This window comes from Cololabis saira, chromosome 6 (genome assembly GCF_033807715.1).
Source record: "Cololabis saira isolate AMF1-May2022 chromosome 6, fColSai1.1, whole genome shotgun sequence".
Classification (NCBI taxonomy): Eukaryota; Metazoa; Chordata; class Actinopteri; order Beloniformes; family Belonidae; genus Cololabis; species Cololabis saira.
In genome coordinates this window covers 17,253,567-17,274,570 of record NC_084592.1, presented here as the reverse complement: position 1 = coordinate 17,274,570, position 21,004 = coordinate 17,253,567, and the positions used below count along the sequence as shown (strand labels likewise).

General features: G+C 41.0%; 1 protein-coding gene across 1 annotated transcript; it reads right to left on the bottom strand.

Annotated features, from left to right (window-relative positions):
- Positions 1 to 2,613: 2,613 nt before the first annotated feature.
- Positions 2,614 to 19,528, bottom strand: LOC133445901 (protocadherin-17-like). Its single transcript, XM_061723425.1, has 4 exons — positions 15,918 to 19,528; positions 14,723 to 14,781; positions 14,392 to 14,561; positions 2,614 to 4,595 (listed from the first exon to the last, which is right to left on the bottom strand). Exons 1-4 carry the CDS (start codon positions 18,384 to 18,386, stop codon positions 4,018 to 4,020), a joined length of 3,276 nt encoding a protein of 1,091 aa, XP_061579409.1. The 5' UTR covers positions 18,387 to 19,528; the 3' UTR covers positions 2,614 to 4,017.
- Positions 19,529 to 21,004: the final 1,476 nt, after the last annotated feature.

Here is a 21,004-nt window from a genome sequence, read left to right as displayed (position 1 = left end):
GGTAAAAAAATCAAGTGAAGACTTCAGTCAGAAATTTGGGCCATGAGGTGGGTAAACAGGGAAGGAAATCCGTCAAAAGATTAAACATTTCTGGCATGAAATACGGACAAACTCTCTTTTTCTCTGAGAGCGGGAGATCGACACCCATCTGTCTCCCTGTGATTTCCACCACCGGTTAAAATATTGGATAATATTCTTAATCTCGCATTCTGCTTTCTAAAACCCACTGACAGCTTAGACCGGGGTTTTGGGGCGGCAGAGGAGAATTTGATCAGTAAACCATCCTTGGATGGTGCTCCTTGGTCTTAGACTGCAGAGTGGTGTTTAGATCACTCACGTACAATCAAAGGGAGTAGCTGGCCACTTAAAGGAGTACGTAGCTATAGCATATCATATCTTAGTGTTTTCATATATGACTCACTGCACTGTCTGACTGGGAGTATTGATCCTTAATGCTTTGATCTTTTGGTAAAAGTGCAGCGAGCAGCCAGGTATTTCATCTAAAGATTGAAAACACAGACCCGACACAGAAACCTTCAATCTTTTCTGCAATTTAGCACAAACACAGGCATTTTGTGTGAATTAGAGGGCTCAGGAGGGAGCGGTTGGCATAATTTGCAACCAAAGTGAGGTCCAGGGTCTGTTTTCTGTCTCTGTGCGGAGCTAAGTTAAATGGCTTCAAGCTATAGTGTCACACTACCCATGCATGTGAGAGAGTGTTGCATTTATCATCAAAACTGACTTCTGGGAAGCAAGCGGTTCCCTCAGAATATACTTTAAAGCAAGGTTTAACTTCATGAAAGCAAGAAAATTGCTTTTGGTTTCATCTCCGGATCACATGGATATCCTTTCCGTCGCTGTTTCTGGTTTGCTTTCAGTTCTCCGATCAAAAACGAATGCACACATCACATGAACTCTCCATCTGTTCCACAGATGCAGTTAAAGTCACCCTCAAACTGATGTTTTTTAGCAAGTAAATAGGCATAAAACCTGGTTTACCTAATGGCATTCAATTTTAGCTATTTATGTTTGGAACATTTTGAAATGAACGCGCAAATAAACCTGAGAGCGGCATTTTAGGAGTCTCACCAAAGCCACGCAGGCAGTGTTTAATGACATCTCCCAGTTAAAAAGAAAACTACACTCTCAGTATTGTTTATGTTTTGTGTTTACTTTTGTTTCCTCACCAACAGTTCTCAGCCAAGTGGAACCATCTCCCATAGAATTTAGTGGAGGTGGAAGACAAGCTCTTAATCGCCTGTGTTATTGAATTATTGAATTAAAAGCTTAAGTACTCTGGGTGAGCATGTCAATTTTTCACAACTGAATGGTACAGTGCTCATTCCATTTTCATCTGAATAGATCATTTGTGTATGTAAAATGTAGAAGAATGAAGGTATTACACAGATCAGTTTCATTGTCTGTAATTCCTTTTTGCTGTGACTGTAATCATTCTGAGAGACAGTCATATTCACCCAACAGCCCGTGCTGGTGCTTAATCTGCATTCAGATCCCCTCAACAACATTGCACTCCTCTTGTCAAGCATCTGTACTGTGGCTCTGTGTTAATTTATTAAAAAAAAGAGAAAAAGGTTTGGCTTCAAAGCAGATTTCGCATAATTATGGCAGAAGCAGAAGTTTAACCTGCTTTACATCCCTAAGTGTTACGGTGGTAAATAATTGGAGGAGTAAATGTCGCAAACGGTTCAACCCCTTTTTCTACTTGACATTCTGCTCACCTGTCTCCATCCGCCATGTTCTGAAACCCGGGGACTGATACAGATAAAATGATGTGATGTTTCTGTCTGCATTTCAGTGGGATGAGTTGCTGTGACCCACGCAATCTCCCTCTCAAAGAGTATTTCAACTTATGCAGATGAGCTCATCAGAGCAGCCTGCTGAGATGAGACATCTAGGTCTGGAATTGTGTCAATACCGGCACCAAAACAAATGCAAATCAAAAATCCAAATTAATGTGTTTTCCCTGAGGAGAAACGGAGTCGTACTTATAGTCTGCTCTCTGTAGATGACAGGATTCTGTTATCCAAAGCTTGTGAAAAACAAGGCATTCTCAAACTGCTCCCTGTGCCAGGGCACAAAAGTCACTATCTCGAGATGGAGAAAAACGAAACTAAACTAAATGAAAAGAAACTGCAGAGTTTTGCAGGATTTTGTTCGAGTGATGATAGAAATCGCTCCTACATTCCCAGCATCCTTCAGCTTCATGATCTGGCTCTGCAAACAGACCTCTGTGAGTGTACTTAAACATGTCACGCTGAAGAGCAGATGTGCCGGACAGCCTCTCGGTCTTCTAAATAATATCGCAGCAGTGTTTACATCCCTGTCTCCTACTGGAATGAATAAGCAGCAGCCATGTTTGGAAAGCAGGTTATACGTGGGCAGAAATGAGCAAATGGATGGATCGCAGCAGTTTGAGCTGCTCTAATATGCCTGCAGACCATGGCCCGTCTGTCACCACATCAAACTTATTTGCATTTGATTGAATGGTAAACAGCACTCGATGCATGCAAACAGCAAATACGCACATGCACTTCCACAAATCTAATAAGGCTGACGGCAAATGATGGACATATTGGAGACAGACGGCCTCAAAACTTTCTCATTTTTTATTTGCTGTGCAACTTTCTTTTTTGCTTTCTCTGTCATAACCTCTAATTCACTTTAATTTGTTCGATCTGGAGCTCCTTCGATGACCTACTTTCCCCCATAGGGATCATTAAAATGCAATTTCATCTTATCAAAGAATTTCTTTCAAAAGACCCTGCCTGTAAATGCTAGTTGCAGTCGAGCCTTAACTTTTTCGTGTCTCATCATTCGCCAGACACAGTCAGATTTAAACAAAGCCAGTCCAACTCAGATGATAATGCATTTGAAAATAGCACAAACATATCCATGGCAGAGATGCATTCTTTTAATAAAAGCATTGTGCAGAGGAAGTCAACTCATCTTCCGTTGGGTGCACTAATCCACAGTGCCTGTTTTTATTTGAATTTATTAAATATAAATAGCTGTGTAAAATGTTGATTGAGACTTTCTCTAGGAGTTGGTTTTACTAAGATACTGATAAATAACATGTGCTGGTACACAATGTAGATCTAAAGTTGGCACATTTGCAGAGTCACTAGTGCTATCTGTCATTAACACATAAAAGCACCTGATACACATCAATGCACTTCTCTCACATAAACAGGACATCTTCAGATGTTGTCGCTGCTCAAAAATAACCGCCTCCCGTGCACACAGTGTATACAAATTTAATAAAGTACACAACGAGTACAGTAGCCCACATTCACGTGTAAGGTCAGCTTGTTTTCACATAAACAGCAGAGAGGACAACAATAAAATTACAAATACATTCTTAAAAAACTGTTTGTTTTTGTTTTTTTTATAGGAACTTCAAATGGTTTTTATGAAAAGGGACATTCCCTGTTGTACCACCATTAACAGTTCATAAGACACTTCACTTTTGAATGTAACGTGACTGATATGTATTTCAGTTGTTTGTGATATTTCAAAAAGATGCTCCTTAATACACTAAATGGGGACAGAAAGCTTCACTGTACAAAAGCAGACAGGACTCAATAGCGCAACAGTAGCAAGTTTTTTGTTTTCTTTTTTTCCAACAGCCTCACAAAACTGGAGTTTGAAATGTGTAAAATACAGACATTTAAAATGACATGTACGGTACACCATGGAAACACTTGAAGTCAAGTAAGCTCTGAATCCCCCTTTCCCGCCCCAAACCTTCACAGCAGTCAAGGACACATATTTTCACTGAAACACAACAAGTCACGAACCCAAAGAAAAACAACAAAATAAAACAGAAAAAAGAAAAGAAAAGAAAAGAAAAAACATACAAAGCAGATGGTTTTTGGTTATACAATGCATGTCTGAACACTCTTGTGTGGGTCAAAATAAATCACCTCCTGGCCATTAATCTGTAGATATCGTCATCACACCCCTGGCAGGTGAGAGAGAGGGTGATCAGCTCACCTGTCAGTTACCAGAGTCCCTCGGGTCGAGAGCACAATCCGACCCCCCGCACTCCTGGCTGATGACAGAGCTGTGAATGAGGCTGCTTGACAGGGACTTGGGCCTGAGCTCGCGGGTCAGGTAGGAGGGCTCCTCCAGCTCGGTGTGCTGCGGGGAGCACTGGCCATCTGGAGGGCCGTAGGCACTGCTGTCTGATCCCCCATCCCTCTCCTCCTTGGACTCTTGGTTGGCGAAGTCCAGCGGCACGCTGCTCTTGGTGGGACTGGTGGATGTGGACGGACTCTCCTGTAGCGGTGGACTCAGAGCACGCTGCGATTTTAAGTAAGGTTTGACATTGGCCACAAGGATTGTGCTGTCCCGCTGTTCCTTTCCAAACGTGCTGAGGGTTTTTCTGCTGTTGCAGCTGATGGTGCCATAAATCTCTGTCTCTACCATGGCATCCATTCCCACAGGGATGAAAAGGTTGGTGCGATTATCTGCGCTGTCTGCTTGGCTTCCTACCCGTAACTTTGGCATCCAGCATCTGTCAGAATGTCCCAGTGCACGACATTCATCGGTGCAGTGGGCTGATTTGTCTTGCTCTGCAAAAACAGTTAAACATTTGTTATTGGAGCCTGCTGGGGTAAGTATAAACAACCAAGAGGAAAATGAAGATGACACTTTGAAGGATGAGCAGTAATACTAAAGCATAACAAAGACGTGGGTATTTTCCTTAAAATCCTTCCCATTTTATTCTATTTTATTTTGTATATTCTAATCTGATTTTGGGTATAAAAAGTCCATCATTAACCTAATGTAATAACAGGTTTCAAAATGATTTATTCTTTGAGTATATCTGTCCTGCTTATGAATGCATCCTTATCATTAACTCTGCTACGGCTGCAGAAAACGTCAACATTGAAAAAACGAATGTTTCCTTTTTTTTCCATCTTATTATTTTTGTATATGTAGCACATGAATGATTCCTCCTACTTATGAGGCATTTTCCCTCTGGTATTATCAGCAACTTGTGTAGGTGTTTCCTGGAAAATATCAGCTGGTGCAGAGAAAGTGATGTTTTTCATTTACATTTCAATCGGAAGTAGGTTGTGTTTAAAAAAAGAAGACTAATCCAAAATGTACATGACTATTTTTAGATTTCTATCCACAAACAGGTGAGACAGTCAAGACGAGATTATTTTCAATGTTGTTCATGCTCACTGGAGGGATTTCGCCACGGTTTTGGGTGCCATCCTCCTTGGCTGACTCTCCTGTTCACTCATTCCACCCACCAGAGATCCTCCGTGTCCCTCTGGCATCATTTCCAAACTTTGAGAACTTTTTATTTTTTTAGTTTTTTTTACAGTTTTATTTTGTTAATCGCATACATGTGTGTCTGTTCCTTCTTTGCTCTGTCTTTAAAGTTTTCTGGTCAGTTTTCCAACTCGAGCTTGTTATCTGTGTAAAGATATGCATCTCATTTCACACTAATGTGCACTAAGTTCTTGCACTGTGTCAAATTTTCTTTGCTATTCCTGTACTATTTTGGGATTCAGGCATGTCGAGCCTCTGATAACTCGTGCCACAGTGAAGATGACAAATGGGTTCACGTTAACAAGAATGAAACAAACTAGTAAAAATGGATGGGCTCTAATAATCTGCCACTGTTAGGATGGGTATCAGAGCAGACGACAGCTTTTCCTCTCACTGGCTGGAAATTAGCGAATGGTCCATCAAATGGTTTATGTGGCCTAGAGGGCAGCCGCGGAGGATGAGAAGACTCTATCAACATTTTGATGGTTAATGGGGTCCAATCAGGTATTTACAGGCAAATTTAATGCACCTTTAAGTCCAGAGGTATAAAATTATATATGGTACATCATCCACATCAGCTGGCTTGACTCTGTCAACACTTTCCAGCCACGTCCCTGCAAAGCTTCTGTTCCTCGTATATTACTTTTCTTACTGCTCTGATTTTTGCTTTCATATAATTCACTTGGGTTTATTTGTGAACACAAATTATGCGCCAGTTTAAGAAGGCACATATTGTGAAAATAATATATTTTTTCAGTGATTTAGAGCTTATAGTTGGGTGTCTGACCTGATATCTACATCAACATTATAACATGACACACCGTTGTCACTTTTTGCACTTTCATACTGGCATTTTGTAATATGTAAAAGTGGCCCGCTAATTTTACTCCATTGGCCATTACATACCGGCCCAGGGAAGACAGATGTGTATGTTGTTACATACACGAAACCGGCATCCCGGAAACAAAGTGCAACGCAACTTTGTGCGTGTGAAACGTGGCATCACGTTCACTGCGTACGTGTGCATGACAATAAATCAGAGCAATAATGGCAGGGGACGCGATGCCCCTCAGCTTTCTTCATGTTTACTTTGTGCAGATTTAATCAGCGTTTTCTTACCAAGTTAATGTCATACTGAATAAATGTGACGGCTTCTGCAGCCTGACGATGGGTGACATCATCCATTCCTTGACATGAAAGGATGGCGTCTTATTATTTCTCCCCATTTCAGAATTGTTATTGTAATATTTTTAGCTAGTGAATAATAATGCACGGTGCAGACAAAACGTTTCCTGTTTTTTTTCTTTTTACGTCGACTGTGAAGATGCCGTGCATGTACAACCAAGGTAGCCTCAATTCTGGCTTTTTGCCCAGATCGTTTTTTTTTTAATGACAGTCTGAACGGCGCAAATCCGATTTTTTTCAAATCTGACCCAGGCCACTTTCATATGTGGTCCTAAATCGGATCCATATCCGAACGCAGTCAGAACTTAGGGTTGCATTATTATGATGACGTGAACGACAACGTAAAAAAAACAAGGATTTGAGCAAGTTAGTTGTGTTAGAAAACACTTCTCACTCAATTAAGGAAAGGGGGATGTCCCTTACATAATCAAGCAGTCTCTCCTTTTTTTATAACTTTTTATTTCTACCCTGGGAGGTAGAAAGAAGAGGGAATCAGATTTTACGCCTTTCTGCCTTGCAGAAAGTGACTCCTACATACAGGCACCGAGACCAGGAAAAGGGGTGAAATGTTCTGTAAAGAAATGCCCGTATGTAAAGGCCTTTTGTAGCGGTTCGGAGCTGAGTCTCAAAGTATTTCATTGATGTCAGGGAGTGGTATTGTTAGTTGTCACAGTTTTGTTATTTAACTCCTGTTTTATTTTGAAACCCATGTATTTGTTTCAGTTTTGTCTTGACTTCCCTTGTTCCGATCTGCCCTAATCATCTGCAACTGTGTCTCTTCAACCCTTCTGTGTATATATATTGTCTTTCCTTTGCTCCCTGCTGGTCCGTACTGTTTCGTCCCTCCATGTTTCAGGTCTGGTTTTTGGATGTTGTAATGTTCATGTTCTGGTTTTTTTGCAATCCTGCTCAGCAGCGTTTTTGGTTTTGTTTAATTTAATAAATCAGTGTTTTTGATACTATTGCCTCTGGTCTCCTGCAACGTGGTCCTATCCTCCACGCCTGTGACAGTTAGTATAGCGGGTTTTGTACCCACTATATACTCAAATATATATATATATATATATATATATATATATATATATATATATATATATAATCAGAGCAGAATTATCCAGCAGCCTCATTGTTTAACTTCCCCCCAGCTTCACGTCATGCAGCATCTGCGTTGGAAGTGGAAATCGCAGCAATATAATGGTATTTTTCAAAGAGACACGCAATCATGTAAGATAAGGCTGGAGTGGTGAGTCTGACCCCGCCCTCGATGGAGCATATTCCAGCTGACATTTGAAAAAGGCAATAAAACCATGGGAGATTAATACTATAATAAAATACTTTGAATACAATTTGTACCACAAACATGCCATGGTTTTACTTTAACCACTTTTTCTGATTGTTTATTATTTTAAAAAGGATTCCAGGGCATATATTTCAGAATAATGCTGCATTTCTTGTTGTTTTTTTTTTTAGCTTCTCTGTTGAAGGATGTTTATTAAGTGTGTGTTTAGTGAGAAAGAGCAGCAGGAGTTATCTTTACTGTTATCAGATTGTTTATGTCACTGGGGTAAACACGAGACGTCATATGCATGTATAATATTTGAAATAATTGTCAGTATTAAGAAGCATTAAAATGAGTGTGACTATCTTTTTGCTGCAAATCAGTTTTTTCAGATTTTACAGCACACCTAATCCTGGAGGCACAGCATAAGCACACAGACAGCCACACAAACCAAAAGCCAATTTCCACAGTGTTGTGATGTAGAAGGTGTTTTTTTTTTGTTTTTTTTTTCTTCTCTGTGGCTATTTCACTCGGCTATCAAAATTAATTTGACAATCATACAGTGAGGTGTTTTGCAAAAAACCATGAAGCAAAATGTCAGAAATGTCTTTGTAAATTGGTGGAAAATAATAGTTTTCCTTCATTTGTTATACTTGAAAATGAGACAGCGGTTTCCTCCTCCTGTTGTACTGTCTGCTGATTTGACTTTAATAAATGTGTTTTCTTTGCTCTGACTTCTATGGGAGTGCAACAGCTTTTGACTAAATTCTCAAGTAAATGAAAACAATAATGAATGGATTTATTGAATTTAGTCATGCATTTGAATTTTTTGCTGTTAAAATATCAAAGTGATGAATAAATATCTCTGCGCCCCAGTTTTTGACAAGATGCATCCATCCACACGACCCAGAATGTAATAGAATACCATGGCAGAACATATAAATGTCCTCATAAGGAGATAACATTTGAGATCTCTTCTGTTTTATAAATCCACAGTCACAAAATATTCCAACCACATCCAACCATTTGTAATTAAAACAGTCACAGTATTTCATTCACTCCCTTGATGTTGCTCTGATCAGCCCATCTTTGTCTTGCTCTCATGTCATGCCATGATATTAAAGTCCAGAAGCAAGTGACTGCCTGAACAAGGCATTTGATCTTGTTTTAAAACCCGGCTCTGATGAGTACGAGTATGTCAGCCTGGAACAGTAAATGGTTCCCTTCTCAGAAGAGGTGGGGAGCTCTTTCTGTCCAACCTTTGTCATGTGCCGGCCTTGGCCAGTTTGCTGGAGGACACACAGAACCAAGGAAAACAAAACAGAAACCTTTTCCGTGCCACAACTCCCAAGAGATGTGAAAATCAGCACCAGCGCGCCTTGCATGCCTGCTCATTTGCAAAGTACAAGCCACTGCTACCACATACTTCTGCTCAAGTCTTTTAACATCTACACCAGAGCACCCACTCATAGCCACAGGATGCAGTGAAACTGTTAATTATGCTGTGACTGGAGAGATGTAAAATGTGATGTTAATTTTTACACAAGAGCTGTTAATGGTTTGGAAAGTTAAAGGGAAAATATGTTTTTCGCTTCTCTATGAAAAATATTACAATGTCAGACGGGTTACAGCCATTTCTTTAGGACATTGCTTTTACGGTGTGTGCATAGTGAAGTGTTACAGGTTAATAGGCATCATCTTATAGCCTCTTTTCACCAAACAGGATTTTCACTTTTTCTTGTGAAATCAGACTATTTTTCTTCACATGAATTTTTTTTCAGACAAAGACCTTCAAAGATTTGGGAGCTTGCAGATTTCAGAGTGCAGGGAAAGGCTTTTCCATTCCTGTGCCGCAACCCTGTTTTTTTTTGTATCTGTACCCAACAGGATGAACACAGCGTCCAAATAATTGTGAAGAAATATAGCTGAATTAAATAATCTGGAATCAACCATTCAGCCCAGCCGCCAGCATGTAAAACATACTGACGTTATCACAGGCAACACAGGCGAGCTCTCTCAGCCCACAGGTCAGTTCTCAGGGGGCAGAGCCGCTCCTTCACAGTCGTATATGTCCAGTAGTTGTAGTTTGCGTGAACTTAAAATCTTTTCCTAAATCTAGACAAGTAATTAGTGTCTAAACCTAAAACTGGTCACATTTACATGAAAAGCAATGTTCAGACATTTTGCCTAAATATTCAAAAGAAGATACTAGGACCGAGGTGCTTGTATAATTTGCACATCAGATCTTCCGAGCATGTTCCTATTTATCATAGCAAATAGCAGCATCCCAGGCCTGTTCACTGTACATGGTGTATCCTGCCTCACACCTGATGACAGCTGCGATGGGCTCCAGCCCCACCTGTGATTCGGAAGAGGGTGAAGCGCGAACTGAAATTGGATGGATGATTGAAATCATACTCCTCTTTATACTTCATACTTCTATGTCAAACACAAGACCGCATTATGTCCATCCACCCATCCATCCATCAATTTCTATATCCGTCTAATCCTGTGCAGGGTCACGGGGGTCTGCCGCAGCCTATCCCAGCTCGCCACAGGCGAGAGGCAGGCGTACACGCTTGGCAGCTCGCCAGTCTATGCATTATGTCCATATTTCTTAAATAAAGAAGCAATACTTGAGTCTTTACTTGTCCTTAAAGTTTTTGTGCAGCCGTCACACTTTGCGCTGACTAGAACTGAGGACATTAATCGATGAAGGGACGATTTGAAGCATATACATGTTTACAGGGTATGACTAAAGCTCTTCACAGATTGGTGAAGTTTTTGTTTAACCGCGCGACATGATGTGATGATAAGGTCATCAGAAAATTCGGTTTATAAGGCGGCTTCTTATCCAGGTTAATGTGATTGCGTGTGCATTCAATGAGAATGAGAATGAGAATAAACAGAAACATATAAATAAATGCAAAAGGAAACTGTTGTCTCAAACAACACTTAAAATACAAGTCCTACAATGTCCAAAGCTAAAAACTCCCGAGGCCAATCCACATGGAAATGTTTTATTCACATTTTTCTCACGATTGTTTTCCTGATGAGGTTTATATGCTCAGGTCTTCAAGTCAACCACTTTTAATACAGTACAGTATTTTGTAGTACAAAGTTAACTGCTGACGTCACAGTCTACACCTTTTATGCACAGAAAATGGCGTGAACACGGGTATTACTAATTTTATGTAAAGTGATTGTTTATTTTCTAATTTTAAGTCAGTATCGTGGTGTTTGTTAGTGTAATACAGTTTTTTTTTATTGCAGAATTGTTTTGTATTTATTATTGTTGTTGTAGTAACAATGCTATTTTTCCAATTAGATTTTGTTTTTTAAATCTTACATTTGACTTCATTTTGTGTTCAGTAATTAGTGGAACAACTTGGAGATATTATTAACGTCATGGAGCTTGCGTCCTTCATAAATAATTACTTGGCTACTGACATCAGTACCATCGGTTATCAACGACGTCACCATGTTGTGCACCAAACTGTAACTGTCTCTAATTAAACACAACTTTACTCTTAGATTTGCAAAACAAATGCAGTTTATTTATGCACGGAGTGAATATTTTCGGTCGTGTAAGACATCGTGAGAGCTCAGATTTGACAAATTCTATGCATAAACCAATTATACAACATCTTTACTGAGAATCGAAATTCGCATTTGATCTCTGAATGCATTTTCAAAGGAGAACTAGCATTAGTGATGGTTAGATTTGGCACGACCACAACAGAGATCCTGTGTGCTTTGCACTGTGCCTCATGCATTTGTATTTCTCCATCGTTCTTATAGCGGAACAGAGAAAAGACTCTTCCTTTTTTTTCCTCTCCAAGCACAGACACACAAGGCAATAGAAATAAGCATAAGGATGGAGAAACAAGCAGATGCTGAATTCATTTCTATGGAAGCTGTCTGTGTAGAAGCTTGCAGGTAATGCTAATCCAGAAGCATGAAAGTGCTAAGAAGGTAGAGCTACCACAGAAGGAGGTAAATCTGGCATTTGTATTAATGTTTGTCGATAAATAAGCAAACATAATTAAAGACCATCTTTACAGAAAGTTTTACTCACAATAGTGTAACACTTTGCATTAACGGTTAGCGTTGAGGTATAAAATGTAATGCATTTAAACCGATAAACGACCATCGTGCATTGTACCTGACAACATTTATAATTACACCTAAAAAGGCTGTTACTGTTTGCTGGTTCAACATCACGACAAAAGATAACATATTTTGCAATATTGCCATTCATTTTCGGTGAATACACAAAGCTTCCAGTTATTTGTGCTCACAGCTGGATAGTTTAACAAAAATATTACATTTCATTCTGCTTACATCTCAGCTTACTGCAAACTATTAACTAAATGTTTGTAATCTTTGTCATTTCATTTTATATATATATATATATATATATATATATATATATATATATATATATATATATATATATATATATATATATATATATATATATATATATATATATATATATATATATATATATATATATATATATATATATATAATCTTATCTTTAAGCACAATAGCTGTTGGAATTATACTAAATTAGATATAGATGTACTTCTTTCTACTTCTGCCATCCTCGTTTTACATTTTGTGTCTGAATAAAATTTTCCTTAGTAAAAGATTTCTAAAAATGACAGCGTTACACTATGGTTTTATGTAGTCATATAAACAAATGATGACAAAAAGGCACATATCGGTTATATTATGAGCAACTGTGGAATGAAATATTAACAAAAGCAAAGAAAGTGCTTGCCCATTATAAATAGAATCAGAGAAACCCTAGCAACATACCCATCGTGCATCTGGCGTCTGTGAGAGTGAATAAATATTCAGAGTGCATGACAGTGGAAGCTGCACAGGTGGATATATTACCTGTATCAAAGCAGCCAGGAGACTAGAGAGATGGTAAAGGTAAAAACATGAAAGCAATTCTACTTAACCTGCAAGCTTTTGTGCTGGTGCATTTGGAACAAAAAAAAATGTCTGGCATCTCTATTTTGGATAATGGCACTATGTTGTTTAAATCTGAAATACAATGGCTTTGTTGTTCATTATATCTCCCTGTATTTGTGTGTGAAACGGAGACTAAAGTAGCATGTGGATTTGTTCCTATATCATCAAGTCTAAAGGAATAATACAAAACATAGGTCTTCCATCTTGTCGTTAGCGGACACTGACACCATTTAATTTTCAACTGACCAACCCCTTCAGGGAGAAACCAATTTAATTTTTAACTACAGCTCTCACGCACAAACAGAAAAAGGCATTAGCAAAACATACTGGTGTTGAAAGCAATGCCCCACTTGATTCTATTTCTCTTATCTTACAAAAGCGGGCGTATAAATTAACCGCCATCGCTGTCAACAAAGTGTCAGTGCTGCACTAGTAAATATTCCATTTTGCATGTACAAAAACATCTCTTTCAATATCTCTCCATGTGACTGCACTCAGGACTTGGGCTGAATCTGATTCTGGAAAGTACTGAAAAAAAAAAGAAACAGAGGAGAAATTTGATTGAATTTACACCTCCCACAGAGTTAAGTTTGGTCTGCCATAATTCCTTGCAGTGCACACACACAAACACACACTCACACATATATAAAAGTGAGATGGAGAGCGATTCGCACATCCTTCTGGCAGGCACAAGAGTGTTTCCATCTCTGCCTTCCTGAGAATGCTGCACACAAACAGTTCATGGCAATGTAAATGGTGTGGAAAGTGCTGCATGGGGACATGATGACCACGGTCATTCCCTTCCAAGGCTCAGACAAGGAAATGAAAAACACCACTTCACTCAAGTTCCCAATTATCTTTTATCTTTCCGCAGAGATCTCCTTTTGCGTTTTCGGTTTATATGCACAGCAGCTAAATATAATCAGTCTCGCCCAGGTCAGTCCGGTTGCAAAATGATCGACAGTCATCTGTGGTAATACTGCTGGCAGACTGGATCATATCAAACACATGTAATAATATTTCACATTTACATTCTCAGCTTTAAAACCAGGCACCTCTCAAAACGGTGTAACCACAGCAAAACCAATAACTGGGGTATATTTCCAAGTTAAAAGGAGGAAACACTCTGTCATGTTGCAGCAGAAATAGCTGCCATTTTCCAATGCAAACTGTCGCTCACACATTCTCATTTTTGTCATGTTATTCAAGACATGCCTGCGATGAATGTGTCTTCAAATGACATGATCAAAAGACCTACAGACTGTGGTACACTTTTTCATGCATATGAGTCCGTTTGATGGCTGAATTAGACAGAAGGTGTTTGAAAACTCTACTTTCAGCTGATGGACTCTTTTATCCTTTTAAACTACCATCTACCTTTCACACCACTGCCTTCGTGTTATCTTTGAAACGCAGCTTAAGCTGTCTGCGGTTGAAAGTGAAACAAAGTAACATGGGACAGCAAGAGCCTTAAATAATGTTGATGATATAAATGTCTGCATTGGCTGTTTCAAGAAGCGGGTGAACCTCCATTTAAAAACCAGCAACCTGTGGGATCATTCTTACTGCATTAGGTACAAACAATGTCAGCGACTAAGAGTCAGTTAGGCATCTTGAAGATGTCCACTCACCCCTCTCAAAAGTCTGGCCATTAACTGCCACTGCTTTCATCTTGAGGGCCTCCCTGGCAGATGTGTCGCAGTGTGAGCCTTTATTAGTATCCTGGTCACTATCAGCCTGGTCACTATCACCATGGCCACTGTCTCTTAGGCTGGCTCGTTCTGCATCCTTAAATGTTGAGCTGCAGCAAAATAGAAAGAGAGAGCGAGAGGGAGAAATGAAACATTACTTGGCTCCACTTCTGTGTGAAAACCTCTCTCTGATAGCCAAAGTCAGTTGGCTTGATGCAGAGATGAAAAAGAAAAATGCACTGGTCAGGAAGTATTTGGACGCTGTTCTTACCTTTGAACAAATGGCTGCCTGCTGCCTGCATAATTGGGCTCTGTAGAGAAATTTTCAGTCTAGAAAAGGGAGACAATATTATTCACTGATCAAGTTGAAATTCATAATGAGAGCAAGGACAATGTGAGGTTCAGGCGGGACAAGAAATGCTTTTATCTGGATTGAGCCCTTAAAATCTTTGCTGTTATCTATAGATAACAAGAAAAGAAACACAAGGCACCTGCCAGTGGTGGCAACAGGATAAGACCGAATCTGCACTGTGACCATATGTGTTCTCCTCGAAAAGGCAAAGAAAATGCTCTGGCCGCTGTCATCAGCATCCTTCCCATTCTATCTTGGAAGTAAAGTGTTTCTGTTGATCACACCCACGTACCCTAGTGACTGGTGACAGTGCCAGGCCTTGTCATCTGTGTTATCGTCTCTAAATTGGACTTTCTGTGAGACTGACCTAGATATTTACATCATTTACAGCAGATAATTCTGCTGCGCTAAACACCACCGCACGCCCATTCTGTCAAATTAGCATGTTAGCTGGCTCGCGCACTCAACCCCGCCATCGCTACAAGGCAAGGCTGGAACCCATCAATGGTCCTACAGTGCCAACTTCAGATGCGGATGGGTGGATCTGGCCCATATTTGAGGGGGGGAGCAAAAAAATAACGATTGTAAGGTTATGCTGTGTGCATCTAGCTGTCTGCTGCACATCGGTTCAGTAATGCGATCGGACAAGCTGCTCAAACACCTGTCCAATCCCACGTTTTCCAGGCAAGGTCTTTTCTTTCACTCTTTAAAAAAAGTGAAACTGGTGGGGTCACAGGGGCCTTGTTCAAAACTCACAGTAGACTTTCAGATTATGAAGACCAACTGTGCTATTTTGCAAGAGGAGACAGAATGGAGAAATTTGAAAATGATTCTCAAATAAAGACAGAAGAAAGGCTCTCTTTTAGAAAAAAAAGCCATTTAAAATGTATGAATACAGTTCAACGCAAGGTTGCCACATCACACTTAATATGCAGAGAATATATCATAGTCTCATAAGAGGGAGAGGGAGAAGTGAAAATAATGTCTTTTCCCAGGCCAGAGTTTCTCTTTTTCTCAGTCTCTTCTCTTTTGTCAGATTTGTATGGCAAAGCGTTGTGTGCAGATAAGAGAGAATAATGGACAGATAAAGAACATAGTGGAGCATCCTCCTTACCTGTATCACTGACATCCTATTTGCTGGAGTGTCTGTGCTAAGCCCGGCAAAGCTGGAGTGGCAGCCTGACCTAGGAACGGTCAGGCTGTTCGGGGTGGTTTTCAGGTACATGACTTCTGACCTGGGCAGTGTGAGTGGCAGAGGGCTCTGGTAGTCAAAACATATTGGTGAGGTGATGAGAGAAGGACTGCTCACCACATTCATCCGACTCGCAGAATCCCTTTCCTCCATCTCACTCTGCACCAGCATGATGTCACTCTTGTTGATCCTTTTCTTTTTTCCTTTCCCCACCGGAGTATTGGAGTATTCAGCCATGCGGCAGTTATAATTCCCAGTCTCCTTATCGTGATGCTTGGACTTGACAGCGATGGCGGTCATGACGGCTAAGAGCATGACAGAGATAATGCAGAGGATAACTATGAGGGGCAGGGACACATCCCAGTGCTGCTGTTCCCCACTCGCGCTGGAACCCCCTCCTGCTGCTGTTTCTGTGTTCGCCTTAATGATCAGCTTAGCCACGGCAGATAAGGGGGGCTTGCCATGGTCAGTTACCTTCACTACCAGCTCAACTACTGGGGAAATCTCCTCCCAAAGAGCATGGGTAGTTCTGATCTCTCCTCCCACTGGATCCATCTCAAACAGGTGGTCATCATTTCCCTCTGAGATCTCATAGGTTAAATGGCCACTTTCTCCGTGGTCATGGTCCACTGCTTTCACCGTGGCCACAATGTATCCAATACCCACATTTCTAGGCACTGGTATTTCTGCGGTGTCATTTTGCAGAAGGGGTAAAATGATAACTGGGAGATTGTCATTCACATCAAGAACATTGACCCTGACTGTGGAGGTGCTCTCCATGTGAGGCGAGCCGCCATCTTTAGCCTGAACTTTGAACTCGAAGGATTTCGTTTGCTCATAATTGAAAGAGCGTGAGGCATATATGGCTCCGTTGGTGGGATTAACAGACACATAAGTGTACACTGACACATCCCCGATATGTGAAGGTAAAATAGAGTACGACACAGTTCCATTTCGACCCACATCTGGGTCGTGGGCCAAAATGGAGCCCAGGTATTCCCCTGGGATGTTGTTCTCAGGCACCTGTAAGACGTACAATGTCTTTGTAAAGCGAGGCGCGTTATCGTTCTCGTCTAAGATTTTCACAGTAAATGACCTGGTGTTGTTCAAAGAGGGAATCCCGTTGTCTCTGGCCACAATTGTTACATTGTATTCATCCTTCATCTCTCTGTCCAGAGGTCTGTCTGTGAGCAGAGTGAAGAAATTGTCATTGTTTTCCTGCAGTCTAAAAGGTACATTTCCTAGCACCCGGCACTGTAGTTGACCATTACGCCCAGAGTCTTTATCTGTCACTCGGACGAGTGCTATGACAGATTCTGGAGGAGCTGCCTCACTGATGGCTCCCTGCCGGACGGAGACAAAACTTATTATCGGTGAGTTATCATTTTTGTCGAGCACTTTGACAGTAATTTTGCAATGGCCCGGTATTGGGTTGGGCCCCAGATCCTTAGCCTGTACATCAAACTCGATGATTGGATTCTCCTCAAAGTCAATCTCCCCCTGGACTTTGATGACGCCAGTATTGGGGTCTATTGAGAACAGATCTTGTATTCGCTCAGATGCATATCCAGTGAAGGAATAAACAACTTGCCCGTTGCTTCCTTCATCGTGGTCGGTGGCATTCAGATCTATGAGTACTTTTCCAGGGGGTGAATTCTCTGGAATCTCTATCACATAGGAAGATTTTTCAAAAACCGGGCTGTTGTCATTTGAATCAGTCACTCTGACGTTGATCTGCATGGAGCCTGATCTTGGATACTCCCCACCGTCAATTGCAGTGAGGAGAAGGGTGTGATGACTCTGATCCTCCCTATCCAGAGGTCTCTGAACCACCAGCTCTGGATATATAGTCCCATCACCCCTCACTTTTAAATCCAAGGAGAAAGTATTGAAATCATCTCGTGTTACCTGATAGGTTTTTATCCCATTTTCCCCAGAATCTGAGTCATGTGCAATAGTCAGAGGGAAACGTGTCCCAGCAGCTGCGTTTTCTGAAATATCAATATTAACGTGATCTGAAGGAAAACTGGGCGAGTTGTCGTTTATGTCCTGTACATCAATCTTGATCATGCAAATTTCCTTGTCGTTGGCAAACACCTCCATAGACAGCTGGCACTTTGGGTTGCGCCTGCATAACGTCTCCCTGTCAATCCTTTGTTTGGTGAAAATAAGTCCACTCTCGGGGTCAACGTCCACCAGATGTGGTGCAGAATTCTCCAGCACTCGAAAGTTAGATTTTTTCCCCCTTTCAATGGTCCCATAGCCGGCATCTTTTGCTATATTGCCTATAACAGTTCCAGGTCCTTGCTCCTCTGGGACAGAGTAATTAAGGTTTTTCAATGTCAGGGCTTTAACCCACAACAGAAAGAAAACTGATATAGAGAGACGCATCCCTTCAACTAGTAGTGCAGTGGGGATAGACAGAAAAAAAAGAGAAGAAAAAAAATCCTCGTTGACTTTCAACCTGTTGATTACGGCAAAACCTAGAGAACTAAACCCACACCAGGCGCGTGGTTGGTCCAATATCACACTAATTAGGCATTAAACCAGTTTGTGAACCGTTGTCTCCTTTTAATCAGTATCCTAACCTCTTTCACATGCCGTGCGGCTGCGAGGAACTCTTTCTATAAACAAAGATGACCGCCCGACGACACCTGATGTATAAATTAAACATCAAATCCAACATAGTGCAGAAGAAACGCTCCTCTTCTCCAAAAAAGGTGACGGATCAATGATTATTCAGTAGGCGGAAAGTATGAATATTCCCTACCGCATCCAAGGTTAAAGCGTTTGAATCTCTGTGATGAAGGTTAGACCGCGGCTTACAAAAGCGCATTGCCCTCATGCGACATCTACACCTAGGCTACTGCAAATACTGACATGGCCATTCAAAATGCAGCATTGCCCGATGTTACCATTCAGCACGCATTTACTTTTTTCTCCTTTGCGGCACACTGTTGCATATGCGTTCAGCTCGCCAGCCCCTGCACGCCACAAAGTGGGAGAAAAAGCAGGATGTGGAGGGTGAGCTGATACCCCCGTTTGTCCAACCTTTTGTGTTCCAGTCAGTCAATAGCATCTACTGCACGGCTGCGACTTTTGCCCGATGATTGTCCAATAATCAGTCCAGTAATCCCATAATCCAGTCCAATTGGACCTGGTGCTCTTGCATTCTTCATTCGGACAATGCTGCTCCGCACTGCCCCCGTAAATGTTTGGGAGACAACGCCAAAAAAAAAAAAAGAACAGAAAGAAAGAAAGAGAGGAAAAAAGGACAAAAGGAGAAAAGGAAGAAAAAAAAGGGCAGGGATGCCGGAAGATTTCAGATAATCAAAATGAATCGCTTCTCCTGCGCTCAGTTCTGTCTCCGCGTCAACTGTTGAAACCTGCTCCCCTCCTCACAGAGAGCAGATCTGACCACAAACCTCTCGACGCCCTTATAACAGACTCCGGCGCATTTCTTGGTGCATTTAACATACTTTCTGATCGTCTTCCAGCAAATGAGTGAGCAGTGACAGATCTTGCCTTCGGGGGCTTTTCTCCAATAGGTCTGGCAAGATCGCATGAAGAAGGGCTGTTCTAGTGCTACGTGATTCATTTACTGATGCGAGCGCACCGAGCGGCAGCATCATCATCATCACAGGGAAAAAACGTGCCGCTTGATTTTGCCTCCAATACATGTGGATGTGAACTACAGGGATTATAAAAGATCGATGAAATGTGTTTGGCTGGAACGTAGTAGAAGCTGCAAAAAGGGCTTGACAAGTCGTCCCTTTTTTGGCTGGAGAAGTGGAACAGATGGCCAACGTAGTGTGGAAAATATAATATTAAAGCTGACAAAATGTTTGGAGAGTATCTGGCAGGGTTATGTTCTCAGTCTCAATGAAGCTCGGTATTCAGGACCAATAGTTCTTATCAAATATTAAAAACAATAGGCTTGCACCTGTCTCGTGTGCCTTGTTCTATCACTGGTCCTGGGAAAATTCAATCACAAGATAAAGAAAAATAAAGGAGAGGCAGGGAAAAAAAACAGACTGTGTTTTCTAAATAATCTCAGTAAAGGACAAAATAGGATTGCCTATTCCTCTGAAAGAAACAAGGCTTATTTCCCAGCTCAAATATCACAGGTGTTGTTATAACCTGCCTCATGAAGCCATCACATTTGCCTTCAATAGCTTATCTATATCAATCTCATATCTCCAACCGAAAAGATGAACTGACATTTAGTTCACTCAACATTTCAACAATATGACATTTGCATTTTTATTCTCACTTGACCAGATCTCAGGAACACATACGGGCCTCCTCAGCCACGCAGGAACCCTGTGAGAGTGATTCTGAGAGGAAGCTGTGTCAACACCAGGGCGAGCTCGCCGTGGCCCGCTTCCTTGTTTAATTCAACGCAGCCAAGGGTCTAAATCAACCTTGAGTTGCTCCTGAGTTCATTTTCATTGTCTGAAACATGGCTGCCTTCCTCCTCTGGGGAGCATCAACTTTGGCTAGCTGGGGTGCAGCCTGCATAAATTGCCCATTTCTGCAGGTAAGAGATAAGGACAACAAAGGGAAACTAATTATCATTCAGTCTATGTTAAAACCTCAGGAAAGAGCTGCTATTGACAATTGTGTCTGAATAGTCACAGTCATACTATTTAATATGATCTGAACTCTAAATGAGGGGGTGGTTCATGTCCTTAATAAATGGGCCAAAACCTAATGTGAGGCCTCGGCTGCCTTGTTCCTCTAAAAGCTGATGACTCTGTCATGGATAACTTTCTCTAATGAGACCACAGCCCCTGATGGACTCAGATCTTTTGCTTTGTTGCCCATTAAAACACATGGATGCACTAGTTCTTTAATTATTATTATCACTATTATTATTTTAACTCCAAGCACATTAGTCTTTTTTCCTGTAAAGCCACACCTGTTGTCATTTGAGGTGGAAAAGACAAACTGCAGCTCGACACTCTGTTTGGGCACATTTGTAATATCTTGGCATTTCTCTCATGTGA

Coding starts and splice junctions, on each gene's coding strand:
- LOC133445901 (XM_061723425.1), bottom strand. CDS start 18,386: ATGCGTCTCTCTATATCAGTTTTCTTTCTGTTGTGGGTTAAAGCCCTG. Junction 14,562..14,722: donor AGGCAGCCATTTGTTCAAAG/GTAAGAACAGCG, acceptor ATTTTGCTGCAG/CTCAACATTTAAGGATGCAG. Junction 4,596..14,391: donor TGGCCAGACTTTTGAGAGGG/GTGAGTGGACAT, acceptor CTGTTTTTGCAG/AGCAAGACAAATCAGCCCAC.